This window comes from Lepidochelys kempii, chromosome 10 (assembly GCF_965140285.1).
Source record: "Lepidochelys kempii isolate rLepKem1 chromosome 10, rLepKem1.hap1, whole genome shotgun sequence".
Lineage (NCBI taxonomy): Eukaryota > Metazoa > Chordata > Testudines > Cheloniidae > Lepidochelys > Lepidochelys kempii.
The window spans coordinates 71,122,736-71,139,481 of record NC_136389.1 but is presented as its reverse complement, the minus strand read 5'-3'; the positions used below and the strand labels follow the sequence as shown (position 1 = coordinate 71,139,481).

Genomic DNA, 16,746 nt, shown 5'->3' with positions numbered 1-16,746 from the left:
CAGAAACATCAGTCCATTTACTCCTTTATTCAGCCTTTAGCAGTGGCTACTATCTAAAGCAGGGGTGGCCAACCTGAGCCTGAGAAGGAGCCAGAATTTACCAATGTACATTGCCAAAGAGCCACAATAATACGTCAGCAGCCCCGCATCAGATCCCCCATGCACCCCGCTCCTCCCGCCCACCGGCAGCCCCACCGATCAGCGTCTCCCCCTCCCTCCCCGCACCTCCCGATCAGCTGTTTTGTGGCGTACAGGAGGTTTGGAGGGGGAGGAGTGAGGGCATGGCAGTCTCAGGGGAGGGGGCGGGAAGGGGTGAAGTGGGGGCAGGACCTGTGGCAGAGCCAGGGGTTGAGCAGTGAGCATCCCCCGGCACACTGGAAAGTTGGCACCTATTGCTCCAGTTCCAGAATCGGTGCCTGTACAAGGAGCCACATATTAACTTCTGAAGAGCCGCATGTGGCTCTGGAGCCACAGGTTGGCCACCCCTGATCTAAAGCTTCAGAATGAGGCACAAAACTCCAGCATAATTCACCTGGCCAACTGTGCAATGCCGCACACAATCTGGGGAGAGGCAGTGCCTTTCTGACCACTCCCTTATGGTGGCTATGTCTGCACTTGGACTTGGGGGTGTGATTCTGAGCTTGCACAGATACCTGCACGAGTTCTGCTCCAGCTATCACGCTCAAATTAGCAGTGTAGCCAGGGTAGCACAGGCTAACTGCCCAAATAAGTACCCAGGGTGTCCAGTGGGCATGTACTCCCATAGGCCATACCCACCTAGACCCCTGCTACTTCCCTGGGTGGCAAGCCGAAGCCACCATCTGTGCTATCCCAGCTACTCGGCTGTTTTTAGCACCCTAGCTCAAGCAGAGCTAGCTCAGATATCTCTACGTGAGCTGGGAATCACACCCGCAGCTCCAAGAGTAGAGGTTTCCAAATGGGAACAGGAGGGCTCTGCTGATTCCAGCTGAACTTCACAGGGTTGTGAGTGTCCTGCTTGACAGAATGGTGCAGGAAGCTGAGTTAATAAAGTCCTGAGAGGTCAGGGAGGTCGGCGGCTCACAAGCAAACAACCAAAGGGTCAGCTAAGTGATTTGCCAAACAAGTACTGTCACCCTGCAAAGGCTGCCTGCATACATCTAGGTGATGGTTTGATATTGTTTCAGTTTGGAAAAAAGCAGATTCTCTTTTACAAAAGGCCAGGCTCTAGGTTGACACATTTAGCTATGAGCCTTCTCTGGGGAATAAGCCAACTCAGTAGAAGCAGCTACACTTCAGCTAAGATAAGAGCTTGAGACATCTCTTTTTCCTCCTCAATTGCGGTCCACTTACATAAAACCTCTGAAAGGGTTGTCTAAGCTGCCTGAGTGAGGAGAACAATGTGGACGCAAGACTGGGGTTGCTGACACCCTCCTATGATGTGACATGTTTATTTCACAGGCAAATGAGTCAAACAAACGCAAATCAGGCTCTTCTTGTCCCCTCTGAGTGAGTGGTAAACAACAGAAGGGCAAGGAAAGGTAAGAGTTTCTGAGCTAGACATGGTTCACTCATGTGGAACACAGAGACCAACAGGCCCCAGCGTCGAGATGGGGACATGGGGAGAATTATACAAACACTCACGGGACCTAGGAGACGAACTCCTCTTAGAGGACATGCAAGCGGGTGGAGTAAGGACTCCATGGAGCCGCTCAGTGGTGCTGGGGGCCAGAAGGGAGGGCCTTTCTGTGATTCAGGTCTATCCTTGCTTCTGATTAGTATTGGCAGAAGTCAGCAAGGAATCTGGAAGGCTCAACTTAGGCTAGATTGCACAAGCTTTTGCAGCATGACCACTTGGAAACCAGGTGAGTACTGCGGGTCTCAGCCTAGCTCACTAATGGCTGGGTTTCTGCCCCCACTTTCTTTCCTTTTTTTTTTTAAATGAAGTTTTTATTGATTGACAAGAAAACCAGCCAGCATTAAATGAGACATGACCCTGCACAGTCAAATTAAGCTATTAGAGCACTGTAACCAATACAGAATATGCAGTACTGATCGCATAAGGAGCAAGGAGAATTTTTTTCAATGCAGCAATTACCAAAGGAGAGAAGGAAAATGAAGCATACCAGAAAATCAAACAGAACTGCAAATTCAGCCCTGAGCTACACATGATGCAACAGGAACAAACACATCTAACTCAAGGTTCATCTCCCAAAAAATAATCATGTCCCATCCAAAAATGGTCCATTATTTCTTCTAACAATTGGAGCACGATGACATCTCAAGCGCAAGAAAAGAAGTCAAATTCGTAAAACACACACACACATGACCAAGAACACTTGTGCAAAATTATGAGTGTGCACTTTGTATGGCCATTGTGGGGACTCAAATCACACACTGGTTTTAAGTAACCTGAAAATCTGGCCTGAACTATATACAAGAAAGTCAGGGAAAGAAAAAAGAAGGTCCAGCTAGAAGGACCAAGGCTGCCATTTGACCCTCCATGAGGACTGCAATCCCCTATGCTCTCTCCCATCATCTACACACAATTTAAATCCCTTGAGAGCTGTTCTGTGTGTTCTTTCCCGCAATTAACCTCCTATATCCAAATTCCTCTGCCCTGTTATCTCCACCTCCCAAGATCAATCCTTCTGCCCCAGTCACCCTTCTCTCATGGTCTCTTTTCTTCACCCTATTAATGTGCCCTTCTGAGCATTCTTTCTTGACATCCTTGTCCTCCACTAGCTTGTAGTCAGTAAATGTGTGTGGTGTCACGTTGCGCGCTGGTTGATACAGAAGATAAGGGGTTGATTACTACCACCCATTACAAAGATCTACCTTAGCTCAGGTGGCAGAGGCCTGAGCTTTTGGGACTTAAGGCTGAGGGTTCTAGTTCCCCAGGTGTGTGTGTGGTTTATACAATTGCCTCTGCAGCCTGTGGGGCACAGATTCATTGCAGCACTGCCTTCCTCCTGAGCTCAGTCTTCTCCTTTAGTCCACCCGGGGAAGGGTACAGCAGAGTGGGGGCTGCTCATCTGAAACCTTGACTATCTCTCCATATTACCATCTAGAATAGTTTCTGTATTGAGCAGAGTCACCTCCTCCTTCCCTCTGGACTCTTCTCCAACACTGGAATTGCACTTGTAGCATAACCGTGAAGGGAAAATGGGAAGAAGAGCTGTTTTCTACTTTTCTCCCCACAAAGCAATGGCTGTGAGGAACAATGCTGCGTCATTGCGCCATGCTGTTCATAATGGAGCCAGGTGCAAACTGAGGGAAAACTCCCAGCTGTATAGATGCAAAAGTTGGCAGATAAGTAGCCAGCTGCCACGTGCTTAAATAATGGCAGGCGTGAGCCAGCTCTGCACTTTAGCAGCAGCACTAGGCACTGCTATACTGGGGCCTGAGTACGAATTTTGATTTTAGACTTGGACTTTCCAAGTCAGCTGGGGAGCACTCATGGGCAGAAGGTCAGCATGACCAGCCGGTGGTGGATCAGAAACACAATGAACAGAGCTTTGTGGTAGCTGTACACGTTCACCAGAACTGAAATTCACACATCAAACCCCAGAGAGGAGCTTCTTGGGTGCATAATGAGAATGTGAGCCTCACCTGGGGTGAAGCCTGAAGAGGGAGGGGGAGAACTGTGGCATCGAACTGTGACTGAATTTTTGATTAAGAAGCTGATGATCAATAAAAGTTATGTGCAGAGGCTCACTGGGTCAACGAGATACTAGCTATCCTCTGGCACAGGGACACTGGAGGCCACACAGGCCCTGCCTGACTCACCATCCAAGGTCACCAGACCTTCCCCTCCCTGCCTCTTCTCACTGCTGGTGAGGCCTGATTTTAGGCCTTGTATTTGCCAAGCCAGCAGGCCGCAGTTCTCCCCTTCCAGAGTTCCAGTCCTCAGGGAGTTGGGGGAAGGAGGAAGTGAAACTACTTAAAAATTAACTTGGCTGGGAAAAGAGTAATGCAAGAGATTTACAGCCTGATTCTGGGCTTGAGATGCAAAGTCTGGAAAAAAATGGAAAAGGCATCCATAATGTTCCAAGACAGCTCCATTAATCTAAAGAGGCCTCCTGGCACTAGGACACATGGCCTCGAACACATTAAGCAGGAAGCCATCTCAGGAACACTGACCACTAGGCAACCAGGCCACTTGATGAATGGCTGTTTTATATGAACAGTGACGTAAAATGAAAATGACCACACAGCAATTCCCACAACCGCCATCACATTATCCCCCCAGATGACAGTGTAACTGCTAAAGAGGTATTGTGTGTTCAGTCTTAATAATAATTAGTATCATCAGTGCTTTTTCATCCCAAAGGATCATAAGGCATTACAGACAGCATGTACTTTATAAAGGAACCATTTCTAACAACATAGCCACCTGTTTAATAGCACATAGGAGGCAAGTCTACACAGGATTTTAGGACAGCAAGTGACGAGGAGTACTTCCAATTAACACTGCAGGGGGAAATCAGACAGGCAGAATGCCATTACCTGAGTGTGAATCTAACCACAACACCATGTCTAATAATCTGACTTTTCCGCTCATCTTTAATGACCACAAGGAGTGTGGCCAGGATCTTTTGTTTGTATTTCATCCCAAAAAAACATCACCTCAAGCAGCACAGCACAGCATGCCCTGACTCCGTACATGTTGGGATGCTTGTTCAGTGCTCTGCTGACAAAGGGAAGAGCACCATCAACATTTCCTGCAGCACTTCAGGACAGCGCTTCTACCTCTGCCCTGAGAAAAGTATTCCACCACGCCAACCAGGTAGTTGAACTAGTCCCACAGCCCATGGGGTGGTGGGTCTTTGTCTTGTTCCTAGTGGACAAGTGTCCACATCACAAAAAACCACATGAGTAAAATTTTCCAAAGTGCCAAAGTTATATAGGCACTTGTGAAAATGTCTCCCCCCCATCTAACTGCCCTCTCTTGTCTTCAGCCTCAAAAAGGAGGCCAAAGACCAAATGGGCCACAGAAGCTGAACTACCAGGTCCCTCCAGGGCAAAACCGAGGCATATTGGTTATGGAAACTAACACTGCAAATTCCTGTGCTATACCAGATCTAGGGAGAGAGGAACTCAGTTTCCAGGATGATCTGGCACCCTTCATCCACCCTAGGTTTATTAAAACAATGTATATATAATGGTGGAATTAGTGTATTATATATGCATTAATTCAAAGTAGTCCCTGCAATTTAGAGTAGTTAATGCCAATGTGTGGATCAATCAGATGTTCACAGATTTATACGAAATGTAAGAGTATTGGTTTCCCAGCAACCTATGCAACTTGGGCATCTATCAAAACCCAGGGAAGGCTGAGAAAATCAGCAAACAGGGTCTTTTTCTGGGGTCTCTCAAAGAGAACAAGATGATTGAACAGTGCATTAGAATCTTCCCCATATATATCAAATTCTCACAGTGCTGGGGTTTGCAACTGCCCTCAGCAGAGAGAGAGAGAGTAAAGGCAGCTCATTAATAGTACTTGACACTGAAGATCTCTTATATTAAAAAGCATCGCAATTACTTAGATCAAGACTCTGTATTATTCATAAGGTCCACATCTATTATGAAAATATTATTTATGCTACTGTGGGGAAACATAATAAATAAGGCAATAAACTCTTTCTTCCTCCAGACCAAGACAAAATCTGTAGCTTGGAGCACTCTGTTTTCATCGGTCAGCGAGTCCAATGTCCCAGGCTCCATGTTGCATTCTTTCAGCCAATAAAGGAAGTCACGTAAGGAGAGGCAGTAAGGAGGCCTTTTGTATACGGCAAATATTTCCCTACTCTTCCCCTCGTAAGCTCTGCAATGAGCCTCTTTGAAAGCATATGACATATCTATGTGCTTGGCAATGATGTCTGTAAAATGGAGCTACTCCTTCACACCCAGCTCAGCCCAGCTCCTACCAAGTTGGCAAGGAGCTAACTTAACTGGTCTCATCTGGGAGTTACCTCCTTGCCAACTATGAAATAATTACAGGAGGCACATAAACACACAACATGGTCTAGTGGGCTGACTGCAGGCTGGGGAACCAGCAATTCCAGGATCTAATCCGAGCTGCCACTGACTTGCCCTGGGACCCCGTGCAAGTCAATTCCCCTTCTGCCTTCCCCTTCTGTAAAATGGAGACAAGGATCCCTTGCTACCTGACAGGTGGTGGTGAGGAGTAATCAGTGTTTCTAGAGAGCTGTGAAGTGCTAATTAAATCTACCTGAGAAACCCAGAGCAGAACACACCCAAAGCTCCTGGACACCCTGCTTCCTTGAGGAACCTTGCCCTGCTCATTGTAAGGCATGTCCTGCCACCAAGCCTCACTCTGGCTTGTTGGGCTCTGCCCCAGTGAACATGGGCTTGCAAATCTTGTCCTAGATCTTCGATGATATCCACTAATGGGCCCATCACCAAACACTCTGGGTTCCTGTCCCCTGGTTTGCACAGGCTCTGCACCCTAAGTATAAGACCCACAGGACAGGATACTGAGCTGCACTGAATGAGACCTTGTTGGAGACACTTGGAGCAAGACCTCAGCCTAGCTACATTTGTCTTTGGTTTGTGAGGGCCTCAGCAATGCAAGGACAAGAATGCAGGTTGCTTAACACAATGCTTGGAACTGTAGCTGAGATCCTTTCCTGGGAGCTTCTCCCCCCTGTACTGACAGCTTTCAAACCAGAGAGCAGATACCTCCCCCCAGAATGCAGGCTGGAAATTCCGAATGGGTACGGGGGAAGGAAGGAAAACCCAGCTGAGCTCACTTTCCTCTAAGGGAGCAGGGTTCAAGGACTGCAACCAGCCGGCCAGGTTCTCACAGGACCACCTCAACTGAGACCCATTCTCTGGCCTCACAGAGCTTGTCTGAAACATAGGTTGGGGGCATGAAGCCCATCCTGCTTCTTCTGCCTGCATGGAACTTGCCATGGCCCCAGGCCCACTCCACCCCATGCTCGATACTCTACATCAGTTACAGTGCCATGATGTAAAATGACTGATACTTTTAATACAAGGGGCCAGTCATTTATTTATTAGCTGGCAATGGGCTCTTCAGGCCAGATGGATGCATTATAAATCAACCACATTCCCGGCCATTAAAAATTTATCCAATTCATAATGTAGGACGCCAGTAATTTCTTTATTAGTGTCGAGTGTGAGGTTTTTTACCCCCATGGTTTTACTTTACTTCTTTGATTTCCTAAAGACTTTGCTCATCTGAGGATTAGCTCAAATTAATCCCTCAAGTAGGAGGTGGAAGGGTGAGAGAAGATGAGATGAAGGAGGGAGGGAGGCAGGGACTTTAATTTCATTTCAGTGTTGCAATTAGAAGGCAAATTTGCCATGTACACTTTGGAGATTTAGCCACCTTCTCTGCCTTTTATACTTATCAGAGCCACATAGATCTGTTATTTCTCAATATAAATGAAATGTTTTTTTTATTTTGTTTCTGAAAGAACCCTTTAGCCTGGCACAGGGTTAATAAGAAAGGATAGAATGGGATAGGGTGTGAAAGACTGGGATAAGGAAGGGCAATGAAGCTTCTGTTTAGCATTTCCTATAGTACAAGAACAAGAAGGCACTCCAGATTTAAAAGCCAGCATATTTAAAACCAATATTTTAATGTATCAATAACCTGGAGAACTACCGATGCAGGATATTAAGGCAAATAACTCAGTAAGACTCAAAAGGATTAGACCTTTCTCTGAAGAACGGTATGTGCAATTACATTAGTGGGCCTCTGGGTGCTACTGCAATGTAAATAATAAATCATTCACGATTTCCCAGGAGTAAACCAGCAAGAGCTCCTAGACTTCATGGCACCAAGTGATCACTAGCTGGAGTCAGGAAGAAATCCCTGCTACACTCCCCCTCAGTGAGAATACTATTGCATAACCGGGTGCACTGTATTGCGGCACCCTCGTCAGCAGCACCCAACACTGGCCACTGTTAGAGGCAGCAGACTGGACTAGATGCAGCTCAGTTCTACCCTGGGGTCCGCCACTGGGTTGTTCCAAGTGCCTGCGGCATAGCGACAGATGCGGCATCCTCCATAGCCAAGTTTTGGTACATGAGACAGGAGACAGCCACAATCTTTACAAAGACCGTCTAGGTCATTTAGCAATCGGCCTGGCTGAGCATTCACAGGCCATTCACACATCCGTTCCTAGACCCCTGTGCAGGTCCACGGAACGCGAGCCCCCTTTGACACGAGGAGGTCTTTGGAGTGAACCTATTGCAATCGGGGAGAGCATCTTTCTACCCTGATCTCTATCTGGGTTTCACCACTGGAACTGTGGGTTCTGTCATGTTCTGTACATGCTGTTTTGAGGAGAAACCACTCCTGGAGTCTCTGTCTAAAAGCAGCACTGGAAATGGACAGTACTTGTGACTGCTGATGAACCATCACCATTACATCAGCTCTAGGGTACCAGACGAAACCTCCATGGGGAGAGGCAGCGCTACTAAAGATGCTCACACTATAGTTGGGAGTAATATTTTTTCTAACCGACACCTGGACTTCTCATTAATAACTGCTGTCTTTATTAGGAGCTTTAATTCAACTGCACTGCCAGCAGAGAGAGCATCTCCTTCAAACCAAGTCAACTCAGATCAACTCTGGAAGACTTCACCCAACCAAAACTCTCCAGCAGGATGTGATGTTACATCTGCAAAACCAACTTTCACTGGGTGGATTATACTGTACCAAGAGAGCCTGACATTGTCTCCAAGCAACTCCTGGGACCTGGCAACTAGCTTCTACAAAATAACCCTTTCTTCGGTACCATGACATTCCACAAATCACAACATCCATGAACCACATGGACATCATGGATCTGTAGGTACAGCAGGCAGGTCAACGTTCTTTCGGAATGCTTCAGTTTTATAAGTCAAACCAAATGCAGGAAAAACCCACAATAAATAAATACCTGATGGGTAAGGAGCTCAGCTCTCTCTCTTTACAGATATACCATCTATTTTTAGAAATACCCAAGGCATAATTCACACAATCAATCAGCTATTAGGAGATCATTCTAAAGCTTTCTTCCTTATCACTGGCATCAGGGCTGCATGAGTTAGCAATATCCCCAGGACAAGATGCTGTGTCACCATTACGCCAGGCGGAGAGGACGGAGCTCTGAGCCAGGACATCAGTGACGGATGAAGACCGTTATGTCTTTCTGTGGCATAGACACCCACCTCAGCCCCAAGAACAGAGTGGAGCTGAGACACATTCAACCGGACAGACATTACAAAATACCAATACATAGGTGAGCAAATGATTAAACAGGCACCAATTTACAGCATGATAATCTCTCTCCTCATTCTGTCACCTGCCCTATCCTTTCTTTCTCACCCCACCACTCCCAAAATGCCTCACAGTTTATGATCTGCCCGAATTGAAAATCCAGTCTCTCATGTCAGCTCATGAAAACCCTTCACCCCCCCAGAAATTGCAGAGACAGCCATTTTTGACAGGCAGAGGGGCAATATGTGAAAGGGAAGCTGCCCAGGCTGCATGTCAGTGAGCCTGCTGCCATTGCTGGATCTGCATGGGGGCCGGGGGGGGGGGCGGGGGGCCGGGGTGGGGCGTCAGAACTGGCAAGCGTGCTCAGCAGAAAGTAGAAAATTAACAGGTGCAAAGTTATTTGTGAGCAGAGGCGCCTGATAAGCGGGTGTGAATGTACGTGTGAGAGCACATGCATTGGTGGTGAGTGAGTGCCTGGAGCTAATCCAACTATGGCTTTATACCATGCTTGTCACTGCAGTACACGAGTGAGCAGGCATACGTACTCAAATGAACGTGTACGTAGGAGGGCGTACAAGTAAGAACGATGGGTATGTTATTGCAATACATTGGCGGGATAGGCTACATATAAATGAGTGTGCACAGGTGCACAAATGAGTGTGCAGGTAAGTGTGCATGTGCCCAGGGTGGCAAGTGAGCATATACACATCCTTGCTGCAGCCAAGTAGCCTTCAGGGTTAATCATTATTCTAGTGTGGAAGAGTTTGCTCCCATACTGCTGAAGTGGGAAGGATCAAACTACCCTTTTCTTGATGGACGGACAGGGCTTCTGATGAGCAACAGCAGCCTGGGGTGCTAGAGTTGCTCCAGCCCAATAGGAAATATGCTGAAGGCCTTTCCCTGCTTTGCTTCTTCGTACAGCTTACAGGCCCCCTTCATAGAGCTTTGGCTCCGTTCTAAAATCACCTCAGGCAAGCTGACACCTTTGGACACGCCAGGATTAAAGGGGCCTCAAGAGTGACTCTGGAGCCAGAGGATGTGTGTTTAGGGGAAGGCTTTGCTCTCTGCTTGATGTCTGTATATGGGTCTCATCCCTTCATGAGCATTGCCTCCCTACTGGCAGGTGAGTGTCACCAGCACATAACTGAGTTATGGATGAGTTAATGGTTTGTTTTCTAATGGAAATGGATTCACTGCACTCGGGAGCGTGGCTTCCGGATGCAGCATCACCGCCACAGCTGTGCTGTCAGCTTCAGTTCCTGGTGCGGGCTGGCGTTGTGCTTTGCTGCCTTTGTTCTGTTTTGTTGCTACAAACATCTTCAATAAACACACATTAAAGTAACTGGTAGGATCTAACTTCCTCAGAGCCCATCCTCACAGCTGCAGGAGGTGATTTGCTTGTATGCAAATAGAGACAGCATGTGGGTCACATTAGGAGTAGGGCGGGACTGTCCCACCAGGCACTGCATCATTGGCTACCACAATGCTTTGCAATGCCTGCAGGGTTTTGGGAGAGAAAGGCAGGACAGGAATTTTCCTCCTTAATTGTTTGGTTTCTCCTGAATGGACCCATGTAGAAACACCTGCAGTACTGGCCAACAGTCCTGGTATACGTGGTATACATATACCTGGTATACGTGCACCTGCCAACCATTCCACTGCAGCCTGCTATTCCTTTGGCTCAATAGCAAGTTAATGGCCCATGGCAGGAAAGGCAGAAGACCAACTCCTAGTGGTGTTAATCCTGAGGGTCAAATTGCAACTCAGAATAGCTCTGGAACGGGTCTGGATGGTCAGTCTACCACTCTCCGCCTGCGATTGGTTTGACTTCTCAGCTCTGGCATTTGTTGCCATTTCTCTCTCCCTTCCTCAGCTGGGTAAATGGGATGGAGAACAAATGCTTATAGATAAGGAATACTGGAGAGTGCAGCAGAGAGAGAGAAACCAGCTGAGAGCTGACCGTAGATAGAGAGAGCTGGATGGGCAGGCCAGTGACCTTTCCTTTCAGCTGTCAGTCAGGAGAATGAGACAAAGGAGGTAGGCGAGAAAGGGTGAGTGGGGCCCTGCGCTTTCCTTATTCTGCCACTCTGCACTGCTCAGTTCTGCTTCATTGCCTGTGGGGTTTGAACATTAAAATCTGTTCACAAGAGACTGACATTAGCCCTTGGCATTCTAAGCAGTTTCCAGCAGAGTTTTTGCAAGGTTTGGAAGCAGGATTCTAGTTCAGAATCATGGAGGTTTTCCAGCTGCTAGAAGGCGAGTGTTGAGGTCAGGGTTTTTGCACAGAGCCAAGCCAGAAACCTCCTAGACATAAGTGCTAAAGAGATGGAAGAGACTTATTAGATCCAGCCTATACCCCTCCACCCACTTGTCAATGTAAGATCAACCCCTACAATAAGATCTCCTATGTTTTGTGCAGTCCAGTTCTAAATAACTCTAGAGACAGGGTTTCCACCACTTCCCCAGGGAGCCTATTTCACATGTGGTCTCCACCCCACCTCCGAACCTGACCATCAGGACTGGGCAGCAGCCATCAGTGAGAACTCTTGTCCAGGAAAGCTCAAGAGGGTTTCTGGCAGTGGAAAGGCCGGCGGCTGGACAGCAATGGGAAACCAGACAGAAGAAGTTCTTGCTGGGGGTAGGGGAATGGAGCGCTCTGCAGCAGTCTGATCTAGAGGTGACAAAGGCATCGATCATGACAGCTAAATTCACATCCAAGAGAAATAGGCACAGCCTCCTAGTCAGATCTAGATGGACAAAGGCCCCTTGACCACTGCTATTCTTTCATCCTTCAAAAGCATCTGGGAATCTAACCCGACCTTCAAGCTGTGAGCGGAAGTAATAAAAAATGAACACAGCCTCAAACTGGAGGTATAGCATCAACTCAGTCTCATCCTGCTGCTTCCCCCACTCCCTATAAACACTTCTGTCTAACTGGACTAAGTGTCAACCAGCTCACTTTCATCTATGCCCCAGCCTCACCCAAATTCTGAGACACCTGATCACCCTCCCTGGGTTGGTGGAGATGGAGATGCACCATTAGGTGTCATCGGCATATTGATTAGGCCTCAGCCCAAACCTCCCCACTAAGTTCCCTAATGACCTCAGATACACATTGGCCACAAAGGATGGCAGCATAGAATGCTGATGTACCCCCACAAGAAAGCGCCACGGCCAAACCTCTGAGAGAAGTGAAGGGAACTAGAGTCTCTGGGAAGGTTAAGGCTTTTCCGAAGGAGCAAAGAGCTGAGTCAGTGCTTGTGTACGTGAGCGTCAGTAGGACTTGCAAAGGGTTCGGGGGGCGGGGGGGAGGGATTCAGTCTACTCAGAGGCTATGTCTACTATAATTCAGTTACTCTGGGCTGCTCATTAACAGTTAAAGGGCCTCTGTCATCAGCTCAAAGTTGGCTCAACATTTACATTTGGTGGAAATAAGTTTTTGCAAACCCTAACTGCCCCCAGAAACGTTTCCTCTTCTATTAGCAGTGAAAACAGTTGTTTCCATACAAATAAACTGCAAACATTTGCAACCTAAGATGTGCATCTTGGAGAACCTGGGAGCAAAACTGATTACAAGCAAAATGGAATGGACTTAGTCAGTTTCCGTTGTCCAAGCTAGAGAAAATACAACTGATGAACAAAGAGCATCAGCAGTGAGGGGAAAACTGGATTTTTAAAAATCCTCTCTCATTTTGACTTTCTAGTGTTATCAGAGACATAGGGGAGGAAATCCATTTGTTTAAAGAGTATGATTTTTGAATGGATCACAGATTCCCTTTCAAACTTCACTCCAAATGCAAGATAAAGACAGAGTGATGTGCGGAAAGGCTGCTGATGGTGTCTTTATTGTGTGATTTGTCTTGGCTTTCCTGAAATACTTCTTTTTAGCCGATTACCATGTATTTACAGTTAGCGTAATTATATCTAATTACTTAATTAGTGTGAATATGTGTAATTACTAACTTAGAATATGCAATTATGTCAGGGCAGCCTGTAATAAATGAGGTTGTAAAAAACCCCTCATTAGTACTCTATAGAAGGACGTCGGCTCCACCCACATGGCGAATGCATCGCAGTGCTGAGGCTGCACCAGTCCCGACAGAGGAAAACAAACCAAACAACCGTTGTGCCCAGTCAGCAGCAGCAGCAGCAACAAAAATCAAACCAGGCTCTGAATAACTCCAGCATTGCTGTTTTTACTGGGGCCAGAGCATCCTGTTCTGAGAGAGCAGCCCCAACTGACCCTTCACCCCAGACTCAAACTGAGCATTGCCGGAGTTTCAGAAAAGTTCGGATTCCTTCTTGGTAAGTATTTTTCATTGTTGAGGCCTTTTCTTCCTAGTTCTGCTCTGGAACCACCTCAGAAAAGCCAGTTTTCCTCAAGAACAACTGCTCCTGGGATACTGCTGTTCTGACAAAACAGGAAGACAACTGAACGTTAGCTACCATGTTTGCATAGAGCCTGATGGGACAGACTCAAGAAGTTCTAATAAATAATCACCTCAGCATAGCCCGTGTTTATTACCATTATCAAAAGCAAGGTCAGCCTCCAAACCTTTTCATCCAAAACATCTCTGAAGCTTTTAGATCTAAGAAATTTCCAGCTTCTTCCATCACCCACCTGGAATTAGAGTCAGGGGGCAAAATGGATCCTTTTTACTCTGGGGAGGACTGGCAAATTGGAGCTAGAGTGGAAAGTCTCCATTGCTGTCAACAACCACAGCTGTTCATGGTCAAAACAGTGACATTTGTCCTTCCCACCAGCATCAGGGCACCGCATCAGTGTTAATGTCTCTTGGGCAGACATTCTTGGGCAGATGATTTTTTCTACCATCATGTGGTTAATTTTTGTCGCAAACTGCAGTTTCCTGCCCACAGGAACCGACTGCCATTTTCAGAAAACGTTGGAGGGTAGAATGAGTCACGTTTTGCTTCAGCACCAGCATCACTCATGGGATGGAACCTTCTGACCCACTGCATGCTGAATTCTGATGAGTTCCCTGCCATATGGTGCCCTAACCCAAAACAACTTAACTGCATTTTAGAAAAGAAACACAACTATTTCCAGATGACAGTGAAAGCACAGATTCATCCATGCCCATTGCTCTTCCGATACCCTGAGATCTCAGTAAGCAGATATGCCCACCTGATCCCTGTTTAGTGTCCCAGAAAAAAGGGGCTCTATATTGCCACCAATTCCTCTGAGATCAATATGCCCCATCTTAAATCTGACACTCAGCTTAACCCCCTGCAGGTGAGTGAGAACGACTGAAGCTGAAGCTTTTGTTTATTAAAAAAATGCATCCTTCCGAGCCATGGTGCTGACCGGTGCACACAGAGTTATGGCCGGAAGGAGCAAAGGGAATGGCAAAGGACGGAAGGGGGCAGAGAGCGAGGTCCCAAAGGGTCAATACGTCCCAGTACAGGGACAGGGTGGCATATTTGCTTCCAGGCCCTTTCCCCAAACCCACATCTAGGAAAGGAAGAATGACTCTTCCCTTCCATCTCTCTAATTCTGGGAGCAGCAGCAAGTAGGTGAACGAGAGAACGGCCCTGGTCTCAGGAGCTCCGAGAAAATCACAGTTGAGACAGAGAGCTCCAGCATCCTTCATCCTATTGATAGGAAAAAAAACCCCAGCACATTCATAGTCAGAAGCAAACGTCTGTCTCCTCGCAGACAGCAGTAATTAATGGGCCTGTAAGAGTACCCCCCACAGGACAAGTTTGTGCAGAAGCAGCAAGAGGGGGCAAAGCTTAGCAGGCAGCAAGCCACTTTCCATATTTCATCTGCAATTCCATTATGCAGAACTAAGTGGCTGGGAATAAACATCCATCATTCCCGCATGATAAGCGATGTTTGTTAGTGCAGAGGGTGACGGAAATCTATATCACACCAATGTACTATTAATATGGCATTAAGCACAGAGAGTTTTCTCTCCTCACTGTAATTCAGTAACAGGTGTCCGTGTGTCCTCAGCCCAAACACCCGGCATCACAGCCAACCAGGGAGCAGGGCCAAGCTAAAGAAAGAGAGAAGCCACGTTCCAAAGTTTATAGACGATGCGTTAACAAAATCTTGTCTGTGAATCTGAGCTCTACAAGTCATGTGGGGGCAAATGCCATTGCTAGTGATGGGCTTCATAGTCTAATATCTAGCTAGTGGACTTAGCAGGAAGACAGTGATCAGAAGGGCAGGGGCTAACAGCCACTGGTATGTCCAGGCATTGTACCAGCCCCTTTTCTGGATAGACGCTGCTGGGTATTAATAGGCTTGCCTATCTAAAGGGCTTCACCTCTCCTTCACAGAGGGGAGGGGGAGGAGGGGGAAATATTTTGAGAGGAGCAAACCAGAGGTCCAATGTGTAAAATGCTGGGTGAATGGGAACAGTCACTCACCTCCAGCCAGACCCAACATGCTAAATGAGGGCTGGGCAGAACAGCTTGGGTAAAATAAAAACCAAATGGAAGCTCCAAAGAGTCTGGCTGGTTTTATTTACTGTAAAGGTGAACTATAATACTTTCCAGGGCTAATGCAACACTGCTACTGAAGTCACAGGGTGTTTGGTCTGAATAAGAGCTGCAGGATTGGGCCCTAAAATATACTAAACTAACGCCAAAAACATGGAGCTCTGCAGATGATTCCAGGCAGATAAGCAGAGGGACGTGCTTTCCCTATAATCTGTTGTGCGTATATTTATTGACAATGTTAAATTCTCTCCACATGGCCCGGTTAAATGATCCAGATTCCAGCCCCTCGTGGTTCTGCTGCATATTGAACTGTTCAGATCTTAATCAAACGGAACCCGTGAAGCTTTTGGACCATATTCTGCTGCGATCTACTTCCCGGGCAGCCCCATAATATTTAACCAAACCCCCAAAACTCAGAGGAAATTGAATCCTTTGATTTTCAACCACCTCTACTACAATGGTGCTTACACACCAAAAGAGTTGATGTACTATGAAATATTACAGAGATGAGAGAGAAATGAGAGAATCAAAGCCATCAGAGTCTGCTGAGTGTTTTGAGATGAGGTGCTATAAGCAATATAAAACATAAATATGATACAGAAATACCACACTATTTGGCTCCTTCTTCCTAACCAAAACACTCCACTCCCTCCCTGTATAAACTGATCAAAAGAAATACATTCAAATACAAATCAAAGGGAAAGCCAAGCACAGTAACTGGATATGCCCCATTGCTCCAGTGACTGAAGTGCAACAAGCAGCAGTCCAGGACTGGAGGTCCAGCTCATGTTTCTCTCTATCAGTTCGTGTGAGTGTCAGCGATAGGACCAGTCCTTGACGTCTCAGCCGGAGGGGAAGAGGATGCTGTTCAGGGTTATCTGATTGCAAAAGACGCGGCCATGGAGAACCAAGTTCCTGCCTAATGTTCAGCACTGGGTGAATTTCTAAAGGTTTGGAAGTTTGATTCCTATGAACACCTCAAAGCTCAGCTGCTGACTCAAATTTTTCCAGCCTCCCGAGTTTGCAAAAACAGACTGGGA

At 46.9% G+C, this 16,746-nt stretch overlaps 1 protein-coding gene and 1 long non-coding RNA gene across 7 annotated transcripts in view; one reads left to right on the top strand and one right to left on the bottom strand.

Annotated features, from left to right (window-relative positions):
• NTRK3 (neurotrophic receptor tyrosine kinase 3) overlaps positions 1-16,746 on the bottom strand; it is a 455,727-nt gene that overhangs the window by 102,481 nt on the left and 336,500 nt on the right. Inside the window, exon 13 of one of the 6 annotated variants that reach the window (XM_073304184.1) lies at positions 11,737-11,909. The exons of the other annotated variants lie outside the window; for them this stretch is intronic. Within the exon in view, the coding sequence (XP_073160285.1) occupies positions 11,752-11,909 (158 nt within the window). The 3' untranslated portion in view covers positions 11,737-11,751. The remainder of the gene's footprint in view (positions 1-11,736; positions 11,910-16,746) is intronic. 6 annotated transcript variants of the gene reach the window in all.
• Positions 9,106-16,746, top strand: part of LOC140895048 (uncharacterized) — a 58,106-nt gene continuing 50,465 nt past the window's right edge. The window contains exons 1-2 of the long non-coding RNA XR_012154052.1: positions 9,106-9,260; positions 10,160-10,361. This is a non-coding gene — a long non-coding RNA (uncharacterized LOC140895048). The remainder of the gene's footprint in view (positions 9,261-10,159; positions 10,362-16,746) is intronic.